The 13452-nt window shown below is 29.5% G+C and overlaps 1 protein-coding gene across 2 annotated transcripts in view; it reads left to right on the forward strand.

The window, feature by feature from the left end:
* Positions 1–13452, forward strand: part of LOC107439717 (uro-adherence factor A) — a 29754-nt gene that overhangs the window by 14770 nt on the left and 1532 nt on the right. The window contains exons 4-8 of one of the 2 annotated variants that reach the window (XM_043055255.2): positions 692–884; positions 2125–2283; positions 5710–5894; positions 10287–10521; positions 11449–11466. In XM_043055255.2, the coding sequence (XP_042911189.1) occupies positions 692–884; positions 2125–2283; positions 5710–5894; positions 10287–10521; positions 11449–11466 (790 nt within the window). The remainder of the gene's footprint in view (positions 1–691; positions 885–2124; positions 2284–5709; positions 5895–10286; positions 10522–11448; positions 11467–13452) is intronic. The other variant, XM_043055256.2, reaches the window with a different exon arrangement.

Genomic DNA, 13452 nt, shown 5'->3' on the forward strand with positions numbered 1-13452 from the left:
AAACAATAATATTGACTTAAAATTATTATGTTGCAGATTCTCTTATCTGATCTAAAACAAACACTACTACACACAATTTCTCAGAATTTTCTTAACTTTTTTTAGAAAATAACAAAAATAATAATGTAGTTTTCGATCCAAAAAAAAAAATAATAATAATTCCTTTTTGTTGAAAAAATATTTAAAAATTATCTGGTGTAGCTAAGTTAGCATCATATTATTTATTTATGCCATATAATAAGAAAAGGGAAGAAAAAAAGGTTACTTATACATTTCTAGATAATGTAAAATTATTACTTCAAAAATCTGAAAAGCTCTTATTGCTAAGCAAATAATTATCCCAAAATTCCCAATGAAATTATTGTAAATGGTTTCAGAAATTTCTCTATATTATGAAATAAAAAGGAAATTTTTAAAAATCTTCTACATAAAAATGTTATCAATTCTGTGCTATAACTTAATATTATAAATTATTAATGTTGAATATTACAATTTGAGATAATCACAAATAGTTGGTAAAAATTATAATTGTTGTTGCCTACTTGTACAATAATGTTATCTGAATACCTCACTTTAAAATTGGCTATTTAAATATGCATAAACCTTTCTAATGAGTTCACCGTTACTTTTGAATTGTTTTGATTTTCATCTTATTCTACTATTTTAACATATTTTTTTTCTCAATTTTAAGAAACTACATAAAAAATTAAAGATACTTCAGGCAAAAGAATTATCACTGGATGACCTTAACGATGAGGACTCTACCTACATTCTAGAAGACAGATATAAAAAGAGGATACTTGAAATTCATAAAACATGGTGCAGATTGAAAAATCAATCGGCACGCTTAAAGTTTGAAATGGAAAGAAGATATTTTTTTAAAGGTAATGGTGCAAAGTTTACTTATAATTCTTCATTTAATCAATTTTCTTCATTTCATTACTATTTTGAGTTTCTTTTTAGTTCAACTCTGTGGATTCTTTTTGGGTTATAAGCATAATTTTATGTTTAGTAAAAGTCTATTCAATCCACGATAATGGAAATGTTTCAATGAGCTTGTGGCTTTAGTAATTACATAAATTAATGTTAAAATCGCAATGAAAAAGACTAGGGATTTTAATGGAATATTTTTTGAGGCCATTATTTGCATTGAAAGTTGATTTCAACAGTTAGCTGTCAAGAATGGTGAATAAAATAGTGAACAAAAGGCACATCCATTTGAAGTATGCTACAAAATTCCTGTATGTAGTTAATGTTGTGCCAAAACATTAAAAATTCAACCAGTAAAAACCAAAGTTTTGCTAAGTTGTTAAAATAAATTTAGTCTAGTTATTTTTTTTAAAGATAATATAATAAAAAATAGTAAAATTTAATAAAATACTTTATATTATTGTCACTTTTCTTGTACCCATTCTACACTATGGAAAGAAGAAAAAAACTTGCTAGCCTGGAAATTTTAAGATTTTTACTTGGAAAAATTATGGGAAATTTGAAACCTTCTTTGAGTGGCCACCCTGGTAGGGTCATTGATTTAAGGAAATCGTTATTGGTTTCTTCTTCTTTTCTTTGTCAGCGCAACAGCCAATTGCAGGCCTTGGCTGCCACAGCAACTGACAAATTCCAGTGTCTCCTATCCATGGCAACTCCCTTCCAATTTCTATTCTTTTGGATTTTCAGGTCATTTTCTATGTTGTTGAGCAATCTAGTAGATGGTCTGCCTCTGGGACGTCACCCCTTGGGGTTCTTAAAGGTGACCATTCTCATGGCACTATTTTCAGGGTTTCTGCATACTATGGGTTTATTTCTTGGAGAGTTTATTTCTTATACTATGGATTTGTTTCTTAGTTTTGTCGTTTAGATTGTTAAATCGATGTAACCTAATATTGTGATAAAAAGAAGGTTTGATTATAAGTTGTTGAAAAAAATTCCGAATTATTTAATACTGAGTTTAAGTATGTATATTCAATTAAATTTTTTTAAATAGTTCAAGTAGAGACAACTTTATCCAAAGAAAATTTATCTTTCTACTTTCAAGTTATAATATTTATGCTTTTAATTTCTTTCATACTCTGTTGTAAAATTCTGTGCCCTTTTTTTTTTAACATTTCTTTTTGTTTCCTCTAGGAACTAGATATCATGAAATCAATCAAGCTGTAGAGAATTTAATTAATAAACGGAAAAAAGTTGATAAGTTTCCAAGTTATGTAGACATCTTCAACCTAGTGAAAGCAACTAATGAATCAATCAATCTTGGAATAAAAGAGTCTGAATATTCTAGTTTAGGTCAGTATAATATGTATATTACCTGAGTTAATAATTTATATATGTCAATTATTTCTAGTCTAGCTCATTTATTCTTTCTTTCAAGTAATTTCTGAATTAATTTTAATTGTTTATTATTCAATAGTTTGCAATCTAGTGCATACCTGCCAAATCTAATTTTTTTTTTTAGCAAAGACTCTTGTGTTTTAAGAGTATTTCCTGTTCACCCGTATATTCTCGAATTTCATTGATTTTTTAAAGAATTCCTCAACTGATGGCACTATCATCAGTTCTTGTGCAGCCGTGTCGACCAGACCGGATGTAGTGAGATTGCTGCTATGACTCGTTTATTCAGTGAATAATTTTACCTATAAAAATCTAACAATAATTTCATTTTAGCAGCGATGACTCAGGTGGTAGAGTGTTCGCCTTCCAACGAGGTGAACCCGGTTCGATCCCGGCGATGGGTGGTCGATAAGAATTCCACATCCGACTTGAACCGACCACAGTGCTGACGTGAAATATCCCAGTGGATCATGGGTTAGAGTCCCCTTGCCATCAGGCTAACAGTGGGAGGTTCTCGTGGTCTTTCTCTCTATGTAACACAAATGCCAAATGCGGGTTAGTTCCATCAGAAAGTCCTCAAGGAAGGCAAATTTCTCCTACTACTTGATCCAGGAATTTCCTTGTCTTCTGGATTAGGCTCAAAATTACAAGGCTACACAAGGAGCATTAGTAGCCGTAAACCAAAAAAATTGGGTTGGCTGTTCAACGATGGTTATAATGTAAAATAAAATAATTTCGTTTCTTTGCATTGTATTTTTACTGATCGTCAAAATGTAAATGTTTCTTAATCATTTATTGTAGGTGTTAGTTGTGCAACTAAAAAATTAACTGTATTCTTTTTTTTTTTTTTTTTAAAGACAGTTAAAAAATATAGCTGATGTTATGTTAGGTATACTGTAAATTCTGTTTAGCAATACAGAGCGCAAGAAAATTTTCTCTTAAGTTTAAAAATTAGTTCATCACTTGCTGTTGAAAAGTAATTTCCTTTGTTAACTGTTATGAACAGAGCTTTGATTAAAATTTTGTATGCAAAGCTAAATAAGCTACTTATGTTCGGAAAATGTAAAAATTCTGTAAAATAAGGCTAATTACTTGTTATTATGAAAATTGTGTTTGTAGTTTAAGTAACTATGAATAATGGTTTTTAAAAAAAAATTTCATGGTGTGTAGCGTTTTTAAGAAGTGCTTAAAGGTGCTTCTTTTCGATTTTTGTTTTTTAAAAGCCCTTAAAGGTGCTTCTTTTCGATTTTTGTTTTTTTAAAGCCCTTAAAGGTGCTTTTTACATTCGGTGTTTTTAAACAGTGCTTAATTTTCTCTTATTGAAAATGAGATTTTTTTCTTTACCATACCGATTTTCACCACGTATTATGCAAAGCCGTGCTTTTCACGCTGTTCTATTAAAAGTTTTTGCAATTCATTCAGCCAATATCTATTCCAACTTACTGTCGGTCGATTGCATTAAGCCAATCATTTTACTGATTTGATGAAATACTTGCGAGTCCGCATGCACATATATGAGCTGGATTCGGTTCTTTATAGTCAATTGGAAACAGTAGCCAATATTGTAATTATTTCGATTCAATTAAGAAGTAAATAATTGCAGAAAAGGGCCACTAGCTAGAGTGTTCAACGTTCAACTCGATTTCTGTGCAAGAGGCAATGCAAGTTACGATTATTTTTTAAGTGTAGTATGCAAATTTTATTTCTAATCAAAATTTCAACTATTTTCTGGCAAATAAATTTCAAAAATTACAAAATAGAAGTGCAAAAATAAAAAAAATTAGAAAAAAAAAACAACATTTGAAATATGCAACAAGGGCTTAAAACTCTTCAATGCAATACTAGTGGTTAGAATTCTTGAGTTAATTTTTGAAATAAAGGAAAATCAAATGCATACACTATTCTTTAAAATGAACTAATATGCATATGTTGCACCTATTTTTAATTGCTTCATGAGTTGGCAGTTGTAAAGCAATTATTATTTTGATTATATCATTTTGCAGTATTATTTTAGGTGGGTTATATTGTATATATTAAACATGATCATAACGTTTTTAAAAAATGCTTAAAGATACTTATTTTCGTTTTTTATAAAAGCCCTGAATGGTGCTTTTTTCGGTGGTTTTAAAAAGTGCTTAATTTTCCCTTTTCAAAAATTTTATTTTTTTCTTTACCATATTAATTTTTGCCACATATTATGTAAAAGCCTGCTTTTCACATTGTTCCGATCAATGTTTTCACAATTCATTCACCTACAATCCATTTCGGTGTGCCGTTGGTCTGTAGTGTATGAAAGCGATAATAATTTTACATGTTTGATGAAATACCTGCCTTTCTGCATGTGCGTCTACTGAGCTGAGTTCGATGAGATTCTAGCACTCTCATGTGCAACTCTGCTGCATTTTGCAAGGCATTCTCAATTTTAGGCTTCATTTTCCGCCTTCTGAAATTGAACCAAGAATCTATCAATCTTTTTATGGTGGCCAATATTATAAAGAAAGAGTTCTTTGTCAGAAACTAGTTATTTTATCATGATCAGACGAAGTGTTTGAAATTATTTTTGCATTTTTTTAAATGTATATGGTGTTTAAAAATATTTTTTGAGTGCTTGTAAAGTAATTAAAAGGCGCTTATTTTTTGTTGAAGGATTTCACTTTGCATCCTGTTTGTTAAATTATTTAAATAAAGTAAATTTTTTTCTGGCCTTCCTTTTTTTTCTAACCCATTTTCTGAAAAATTTAAAAGCTCTATGTTTCATAATAGTGTAAATGTCAGTCACTTTTTGATCAATACAAACCGAATTCTTCATCTCAGGGAGGGAATTAAGTGTCAACTATCTGTAGACTAAGATCTGTAAATTAAGTGTAGACTATCTGTAATGCGAAAACTCACATTTCAACTGTGATCAATGGACGCAAATTTTATTGCTATTTCATCGGAAATCAAAGTTTTTACCGCTCTCTAACAGAGGAAAATTAAATTTACTGAGCGAAATGAAATCTAATTTTTTTATCTATATATTTGAAACAATGGTCGCCAAACTTGCATAGATTCTGAGATACTGCACCATTTTTAAATCCCATTGTGAATTACTAACCTAAAGAACTATCAATTTTATTCGGAAAAAAAATATTGCGTTTGGTTTATCAGCTTAGTGGCGAAATCAAGGTCACTGGAGTGTTAATTTGATCTACCGAAAATGTCCCTACTCGGGTCCGATGGTTTGGTGATTATTGGTTTTAGCATTGGTTATGATTTGTCTACAAAAGTCTTATATCATGTTATTGTTTTTTCTCCATGCTTGTTTTTACTTACATCCTGTCTACAATTTGTGACGTACGTTAGGGCAATCCAGTGAATGTCTCACCCTTTGTTTTGCAGCTCGTGATATATTTGAAGAAGTTGGTAATGAATTGAAAAAGAGGCGAAGAAAGGACGAAGAGTATAATTTTGGTTGTTACTTAACAGATGATGTTAAATTGGAAGAAGATCCTGCTGAAGGAGATGAAGAATTAAAGATGAAACTAACAAATAGTGTGATTCAAGGAGAACAAAAGCTCAAAGAAGTATGTCTATTTTATAATAAATATTTATGCTGAAGACCCTTAAATGAGCCTTTTTTTTATCTGCGTGGTATAGTTTAGGCTTATTACAATCAGCCAGCTGCTCTAAGGCTAATTAGGAAAGTGTGCACATGGTGCATAGCTTTTTTAAAAAGTGCTTAAAGGTGCTTATTTTCGATTTTTGTTCTTAAACAACCCTTAAAGGTACTCTTTTCATTGGGTGTTTTTAAAAAGTGCTTTATTTTATCTTATCAAAAATGAAATTTTTTTCTTTACCATGTCGATTTTTGCCACGTATTATACCAAAACGTGCTTTTCACATTGTTCTATTCAACATTTTCAAAATTCATTCAACCATAATCTATTTCAGAGTACCGTCAGTCCATTGCGTATGAAAGCGCTAATCATGTTACATGTTTGATGAAATACTTGTGGGTCAGCATGTGCGTCTACTGAGCAGGGTTCAATCTCTCATGTGCACCTCTGCTGCATTTTGCAAGATATTCTCAATTTCAGGCTTCATTTTCCACCCTCTGATATCAAACCGTAAAATCTCTCGATCTTTTTCTAATGGCTAATCAGGGGTCTGTCCAGGCCGAATTTACTACCGTTTAGCGGTACCTTCACAAAAGTCAACTTTAGGAAAAACGGTAGTTTCACAAATTCAATTTTAGGAAAAACGGTAGTTTCACAAAATACTTTTTCTTAAAATTTTATTTTTGTATCCCTTAAGAAACGATAAATACATATTTTTGTGTTGATTTTTTAATATAATTTTTAATTTTTCACAAATTATGTCTAAATTTTCACAAAATAGGTACCTCTCTGAAAAACCTAGACAGACCCCTGCTAATATAATCAAGAAAATAGTTCTTTGTCAGAAACTAGTTAGTTTATCATGTTCATGTAAAGTCTTTGAAAATTATTTTGCATTTTGTTAATGTATATAGTGCTTAAAAATATTTTCTGAGTGCTTAAAAAGTACTTAAAAGGTACTTATTTTTTGTTGAAATATTTGGCTACACACCCTGTATAAATCTTTAACAAGGCTATTTACTTCCATGAGCATTGCAACTGGGGAGCGTTTACTAAAAAATTGATACTGCCACTTTAACCCAGATTTGGGGTTTTAAACATATTAAACTGTATTTGGACAGGGCACCTGTGTTTTACTGTCTTAAACTGTCCAAAATCTTGAACATTGTTAAAAAGTAAAAATTCTAGATTTGTAACCATTGTACACATAATAAGTACATATATTAATAAATATTTGATACTTTTTATCCAATTTACTTTAACTTATTAAAGGAAAATAATGTAATAGGAAAAGATTTATAACTTTTGAAGCTGCACAATTCATTGAATAACAAAAGTGAATACCTTTAAATATGAATAAATATGCTTTTAATACTGATAAATTATGTTTTTGCCTAAGGATAAATAATACAACATTAAAAATAATAATAAACTTTGATAAAAACAAAAAATTGTCTCCATTTTGTTTCTTGTTCAAAAGTTAACCTTTTATTTTTACCAATATTTTTTAAAAATTGTGACATAATTTGCATAAAAGAGTTTTGAACAGGAAGGTTTTATCCATTCTCTACTAAATCTTGCCAACTCTGCTTTAACCTTTTTCTGAAATTAGCATTGAACAAAATCAGATTCATCAAAATATAAGGGATAACCGCAATAGTTTATTCAAGAGGGCAGACGAAAGTTATTATTAAGTTCTTTTAGGCAAAAATAATACATTTAAAATAATTTTCAATATTTATTTGCTGTGTTTTATTACTTTATTTGATGACAATCGAAAAATTAAAAACTGCATACAATTTTTACATAACCTTAAAATAGTAAATATAAAATTTTAATGAAATCGGTTGAATAGTTCACAAGATTTTAAATGTGATATTTTATATAATATTTTTAATCTATACATATTGTTGAATTAACTTATTATTTCTGATATGAAATTTTTGTAAAACAATATAATTTAATCCTAACAAGTGAACATTATGGTGCTACTGGAAAACAAGAAGAAGTGCACCTTTTTGCCTTAAAAGTAGGCTTGTCAGTTTGACAAGTGGCATAAGACAACAACAACAATCCTAGCAAAAAGACAAAAAAAGTGGCTATTATATGAACAGGACCTATCGATATTTTTTACCAACTCATTTCAGTTGGAGGAAAAAGTGGCTACCCTCTTGACACAGCGACTTGGTCACAGAACGTTCCCGAGTTCTTGCAGAAAGAGTTTTCCTTTTGGAAATAGAAAATTTTGCTTTTCTTGTCTGCAGAAATTTTCGAAAGATTTTTATCTTTTGACAATTGTATTCAAAAGATGCCTTTCTCGCCCATCGAAGTGAGGAATAAAATGCTCATGATTTTCCTATCGTCATTTGGGAATAATGAAAAATAAAAAATAATGAAGTAAAAAATTTGGTTTTCTTTTATATAGTTATTTTCAGTCTATTTTTTCATGCAGTTATTAGATCTGATTTCCTCATAGCTTTAAAAATCCGATATTATTTATTGCAACAATTGAATCTCGAAATTAAAATACGCATTTAGTAACCCCTTTCTGTAGAGTCCGATTCGTGTGATTTCGTCGTCGATCTTTTTTTTTTTTTCCCCGGTAGTTACTGTTACAGATTTCATTATTTTTTTTTTTTTTAATGTGATGATCAATTACAAAATGCAAGAAAGGAAATAATTAATGTGTTATCTCTCTACGAAATGCAACAATATCGCCCTTAATATTAGAATTAAGAAAATATCACATATTCAATTAAAAAAATAATTTTATTTGATAAAATTTTTTTTTTTATTTATTTATTTAAAAAAAAAATTTTTTGTTGAAATTAACGCTTTTATTACTTTAAATTAGTAACAAATATCTTTGTTATTCTTAAATATCCTGTAGAAAGATATTAGTATTGGAAAGATATGTTGCAGAAGGCCTAAAAAAATTCTGCTACAGGGGTGTTACTCAATTATTAGAATCCACTGGCTAATAACTAAAAATTATAATTTTCAGTTCTACGGAGCTCTGTGTCAGTACAAGTTACTATTGCTAGCAAAAGTGTTTTGCCATTTTTATCACCAATCAAAAATTTTATGACTTTCCGTGAACAACTGACTGACAGATAACTAAAAATAAGATAATTATAAATTTTAAAAAATACATTTTTAATGTAAACTGAAAAAGAAAAAATAAATCTTTTTTTTCATCAGACTGGAAAAAAAAAAGGACTATTGAAAAACAGGGGTGGATAAAAGGATGGTGATAATAAATTTGTTGCAAAAATGATACTCCCTAGATTTTTAGTTTGATAAAAGCAAAATTATTTTTGTCTATTTAAGTTAGATATTTGATTTATTTTATTGTTTTTAGTTAGTTTAAATATTTAATTTGCTCTAACTAGTACTTGAGTAAGATAGTTGAACATAGTGTTCCTTTAATTTGATAACAGAAATTCCAGACAAATTTTTTTCTAATTTTGATCTAACAGGGTGCGTTACGTTTTTAAAAAGTGCTTCACCTTTTTGGGATGGGCGAGTCATAAATATATTCATATAGAATCAGAAACAGGGTGGAAAAAAATAAAAAGTGATAGCTTAAGTTTCGGCATGGCTAATTTAACAACCTTATTTTTGCTTTCACTTTAAATCTAATGCATACAATTTATGTTTGTTTAAAGTGTAACTATATGCTTTTTAATTTGAACTACGTCTTGGTGATATTAATAACGGAAACTATTATCACCCCACCCACAAACCAACTGCAATAAAAATAAATAGGCTACAGTTTTATCTTTCTTACTGTGATTTTCGCCACCCTGAAAATGCATATATGACTCGACTCTCTCGATGAGGTTAAAGGTGCTTATTTTTTATTTGCATTTTTAAACGCTCTTGAAGGTGCTTTTTTTTTATTCGGGGTTTGTAAAAAGTGCTTAATTTTCTATCTTTTGAAAAGAGATTTTTTTTCTTTGCTATGTCAGTTGTCGTTCTAAATAACAAAAAATACATGATTTTCACAATTTTCTCTGCAATTTTTATCAGAAACTAGTTATTATATCATGATTATGTGAAGTTTGTGAAAATGTTTTTGAATTTTATTGATTTTATGTTCATAAGTTAAGAACTTTTAACTATAGAAAAAAATAATTTGTATTACTGCACAGATCCTAATTATGATTTTTTTTAAAAAAAGTGCTTAAAAGTACTTTTTGACTGCTTAAAAAAAACTTAAAAGGTGCTTATTTTTTGTTGAAAAATCTGGATATGCACCTTGTCTAAGCATTGATACAATTTTTGTAGTGTGTTGATTTATAGATAAGAATTTATCAATTGTGTATTTTTGACTTAGTTGCTTCTTTATTTCATAAGCTTATTGAAAAATATGCTGCACAACAAGAATCTGTAGGAAGTGAAGAAGAAGCAAACGTAGAAGAGGGAAGTGAACAAGAAGAAGCAAATGCTGATGATGTAAGTGAACAAGAAGAAGCAGACAACGAAAGTGAACAAGATGATGCAAATGACAAAAGGGAACAAGATGATGCAAATGCAGAATATGATGATGACAACTTGCCATCCACAAATCCTGCCACTCCAACTGCTGAAGGTAATATTTAGTTCAGAAGTTTTTATTTGTAGCAGTTATACTTCGTTTCACTTCAAGTTAGCACTTCAAGAAATGTAATACTACGCCTTTGAAAAGTAGTTCTTCTTTATTTTTGAATTAATTACAGTTTAAATGTGCGTACAAATATAAATATATGTGGTATAGTAAGAAATGTGTATAAACAAATTAATTTTACAATAGCGAAAACTTTACAGAAAAAAATATGGTTTCTTTATATAAAAAAAGAACAGTAAATATTATAAAACATACATATGATCTTTTTCATGATCAATGATATCTTGCCTATATTGCCTTAATTGAAATTTATGAATTTGTAAAATAAGAAAAGGTTGCATACAAATAATAAGTATCTGAAGTAAAGTATTTACGTGCATCTGTGTATAATATATATATTTTTTAACTTAGATTTAATTAAAAAATTATCTTTTTAAATATAATTTTGTTTCATTTAAAATAAGTTTCGCTTAGTTAAAAAATATTCATAAAAAAGTCTATTTTTTAAAAGTCATAATAAGGATATCTGATATTTAAAAATTATAATAAGAAATCAGTTTACAATTAGTATCACAAATCAATTATTAGGAATGCTGGAAAAAAAATCTTGTTCTTTTCTGTATTTTGCTCAAAGTTTGAGGAAGATTCTGGTAAAAAAGAGAGAAAAAATCAGTGCTTTGTTTTTTTTAAATGCCAGTATTAGCCACTTTTTCTCCCTTTTTGTTACTTCATACCCCAACTGTCTTAGAGCAACCCAGTTACCACGACAATGGTTGCAATCTGGTTTACCTGCCTTTCTCTCCAGTGCCAACTTGAGGTGAAACGGAGTATAGTAATATAGTAGTTTTTAGATTTTCGTTATTTGAAATTCATACTAAGAATTTTAATACTTTTCAATTTTTCATATTATAGCTGCTGCAAAAATGCTGAGTAAGTTTACCTAATTTTCAACTTTTAAGAGCTAGACATTATCCATGAGTCCATACACTCTCAAAAAATCCAGGGCAAGCAAAGGGTCTGTCGCGAAAGACTCATTAGAAATGCGAAGACAAGCCAGAATGTGCTCCCGGGATGCACTTTGCACAAACCGGGAAAACCCTATTGCCATTGCTAAAGAAGCCACTCTTCAGGTGGCCGCTGGCAAATCTCGACAGCGCTGTCTGGTCGGCTCTATTGCAGGAAAGGCCAATGGAGCCCCCAGGATCAATACCAATCATCTGCCAATACCAATCATAGGATGAAGGGACCCTCCAAGACTTGTTTTTCCTGATGGAGTAATGCTCGTCAAAAGTCAATGAGGCAACTGAATACAATGGCTCAACTGAGCCCTGCTTTGGCATTTTGTAAATTATCATCACGTTTAAAAATCATGAAATCCTTAGTAGTAATTGCTGAAAAAAAGGTCGACAACAAAATCACGCAAATCGGACTCCCTTCTCGAAATTAGGTTATTGTAATAAATAATATTGTGTAAAAAATATCGGATTTGAGAACTATGGAGAAATCAATAACTGCCAAAAATACAATTGAAACATTACATCAATTTGAAATACTAGCGCTGTTAATTGTGCGCGTCGAAAAATTCTTATCTAAATGCACAATTCAAATATTACGTGTCAAATGTTACCAAATATTACTTTCTGCAAGAATTCTGTATCGTTCTACGACAATGTTACCACAATTCTGCCACGGGGAAACTAATTAACCTTTATTATTATCCCTAATATAAATGACCTAGAAGTTATTATAAGTTCATTTTAATGCATTTTGAAATATATACATACTTAATTATTGTGGGCCGCCTAATTTGTGTACAATAAATTCCTTTGGTAGGGTACTAAAGTATATTATATTAAAAATAGCTGACCGAGTTTGAATATTATAAGTTAATACTTTTCGTTTTTATCACAGTAGTACATTTTTTTAAAATCATTTCTGTAATCTTAACTGAAAAAAGGATATTTACTAATTTTATAAAAATAAATAAATCGAAAATAGTTTAACAAAGCTAACAAAAATATTATAAAAATTGATATTTGGAAATAGGCATTGAAATTCACAAATTTTTGATATAAAAGAATATTATTTTCAAGGTCATATACAATAAATAAATAAATGAAAATAAATTACTGAGAAATATGAAAAAATTTTCAATATTAGTTTTTTTTGTACTTTTAAATAAAATTAAAAAAAACTTATATAGACTATGCCAATTTAAGTTGAAGAAAATATAAATAACCCCATTTTGTTCTATTTTCTGTAAAATTGGCCCCTTATAGATTAGGATGTTCTGGACACCCACAAAAATCCAGACAAAGGACAAAATATTTTTATGCGGAAAATCTGAATAACGGCGAACCCGGTTATATAATATTGCATGGTTAAATGACAGAAAAATGTTTTATCCCTGAAAAGAAAAATCCTTTAGCCTTTCTGCAAGAGCTCAATTGCGTTCTGCAACAATGTCGTCATGTTGCCCATGATTCTGCCCAACGGGCATTGAGAGTGGCCAGAAATGATATACAGTGGTTAAAGGCTAATGCTGTGTGCTTGAGCGGATAAAGGAGAATCATTAAGTTTATTGTTGTCTTTTTGAGGGAGAAAAATAGTAACTTCGGTAAGTCATTAAAAATTCTTGGAATGAGTCATGGTTTTGAAAATCTAATATGTAGCAGCTACCCTGCCTGTAAGAATTTTTTTTGTTTTTGCAATAATAGAATGTTAGTTATTTAGTCATTATAAGTATACTGTTTTTGAATCTTTAACATTATCAGTGACTTGTAGGGTGCGTAGCGTTTTTAAAAAGTGCTTAAAGGTGCTTATTTTTGATTTTCGTTTTTTAAAAGCCCTTAAAGGTGCTTTTTCCTTTTCCATTGGGTGTTTTTAAAAAGTGCTTAATTTTTCCTTTTTCGAAAT

The sequence above is a fragment of the Parasteatoda tepidariorum genome, chromosome 1 (genome assembly GCF_043381705.1).
Source record: "Parasteatoda tepidariorum isolate YZ-2023 chromosome 1, CAS_Ptep_4.0, whole genome shotgun sequence".
NCBI classification, from domain to species: Eukaryota; Metazoa; Arthropoda; class Arachnida; order Araneae; family Theridiidae; genus Parasteatoda; species Parasteatoda tepidariorum.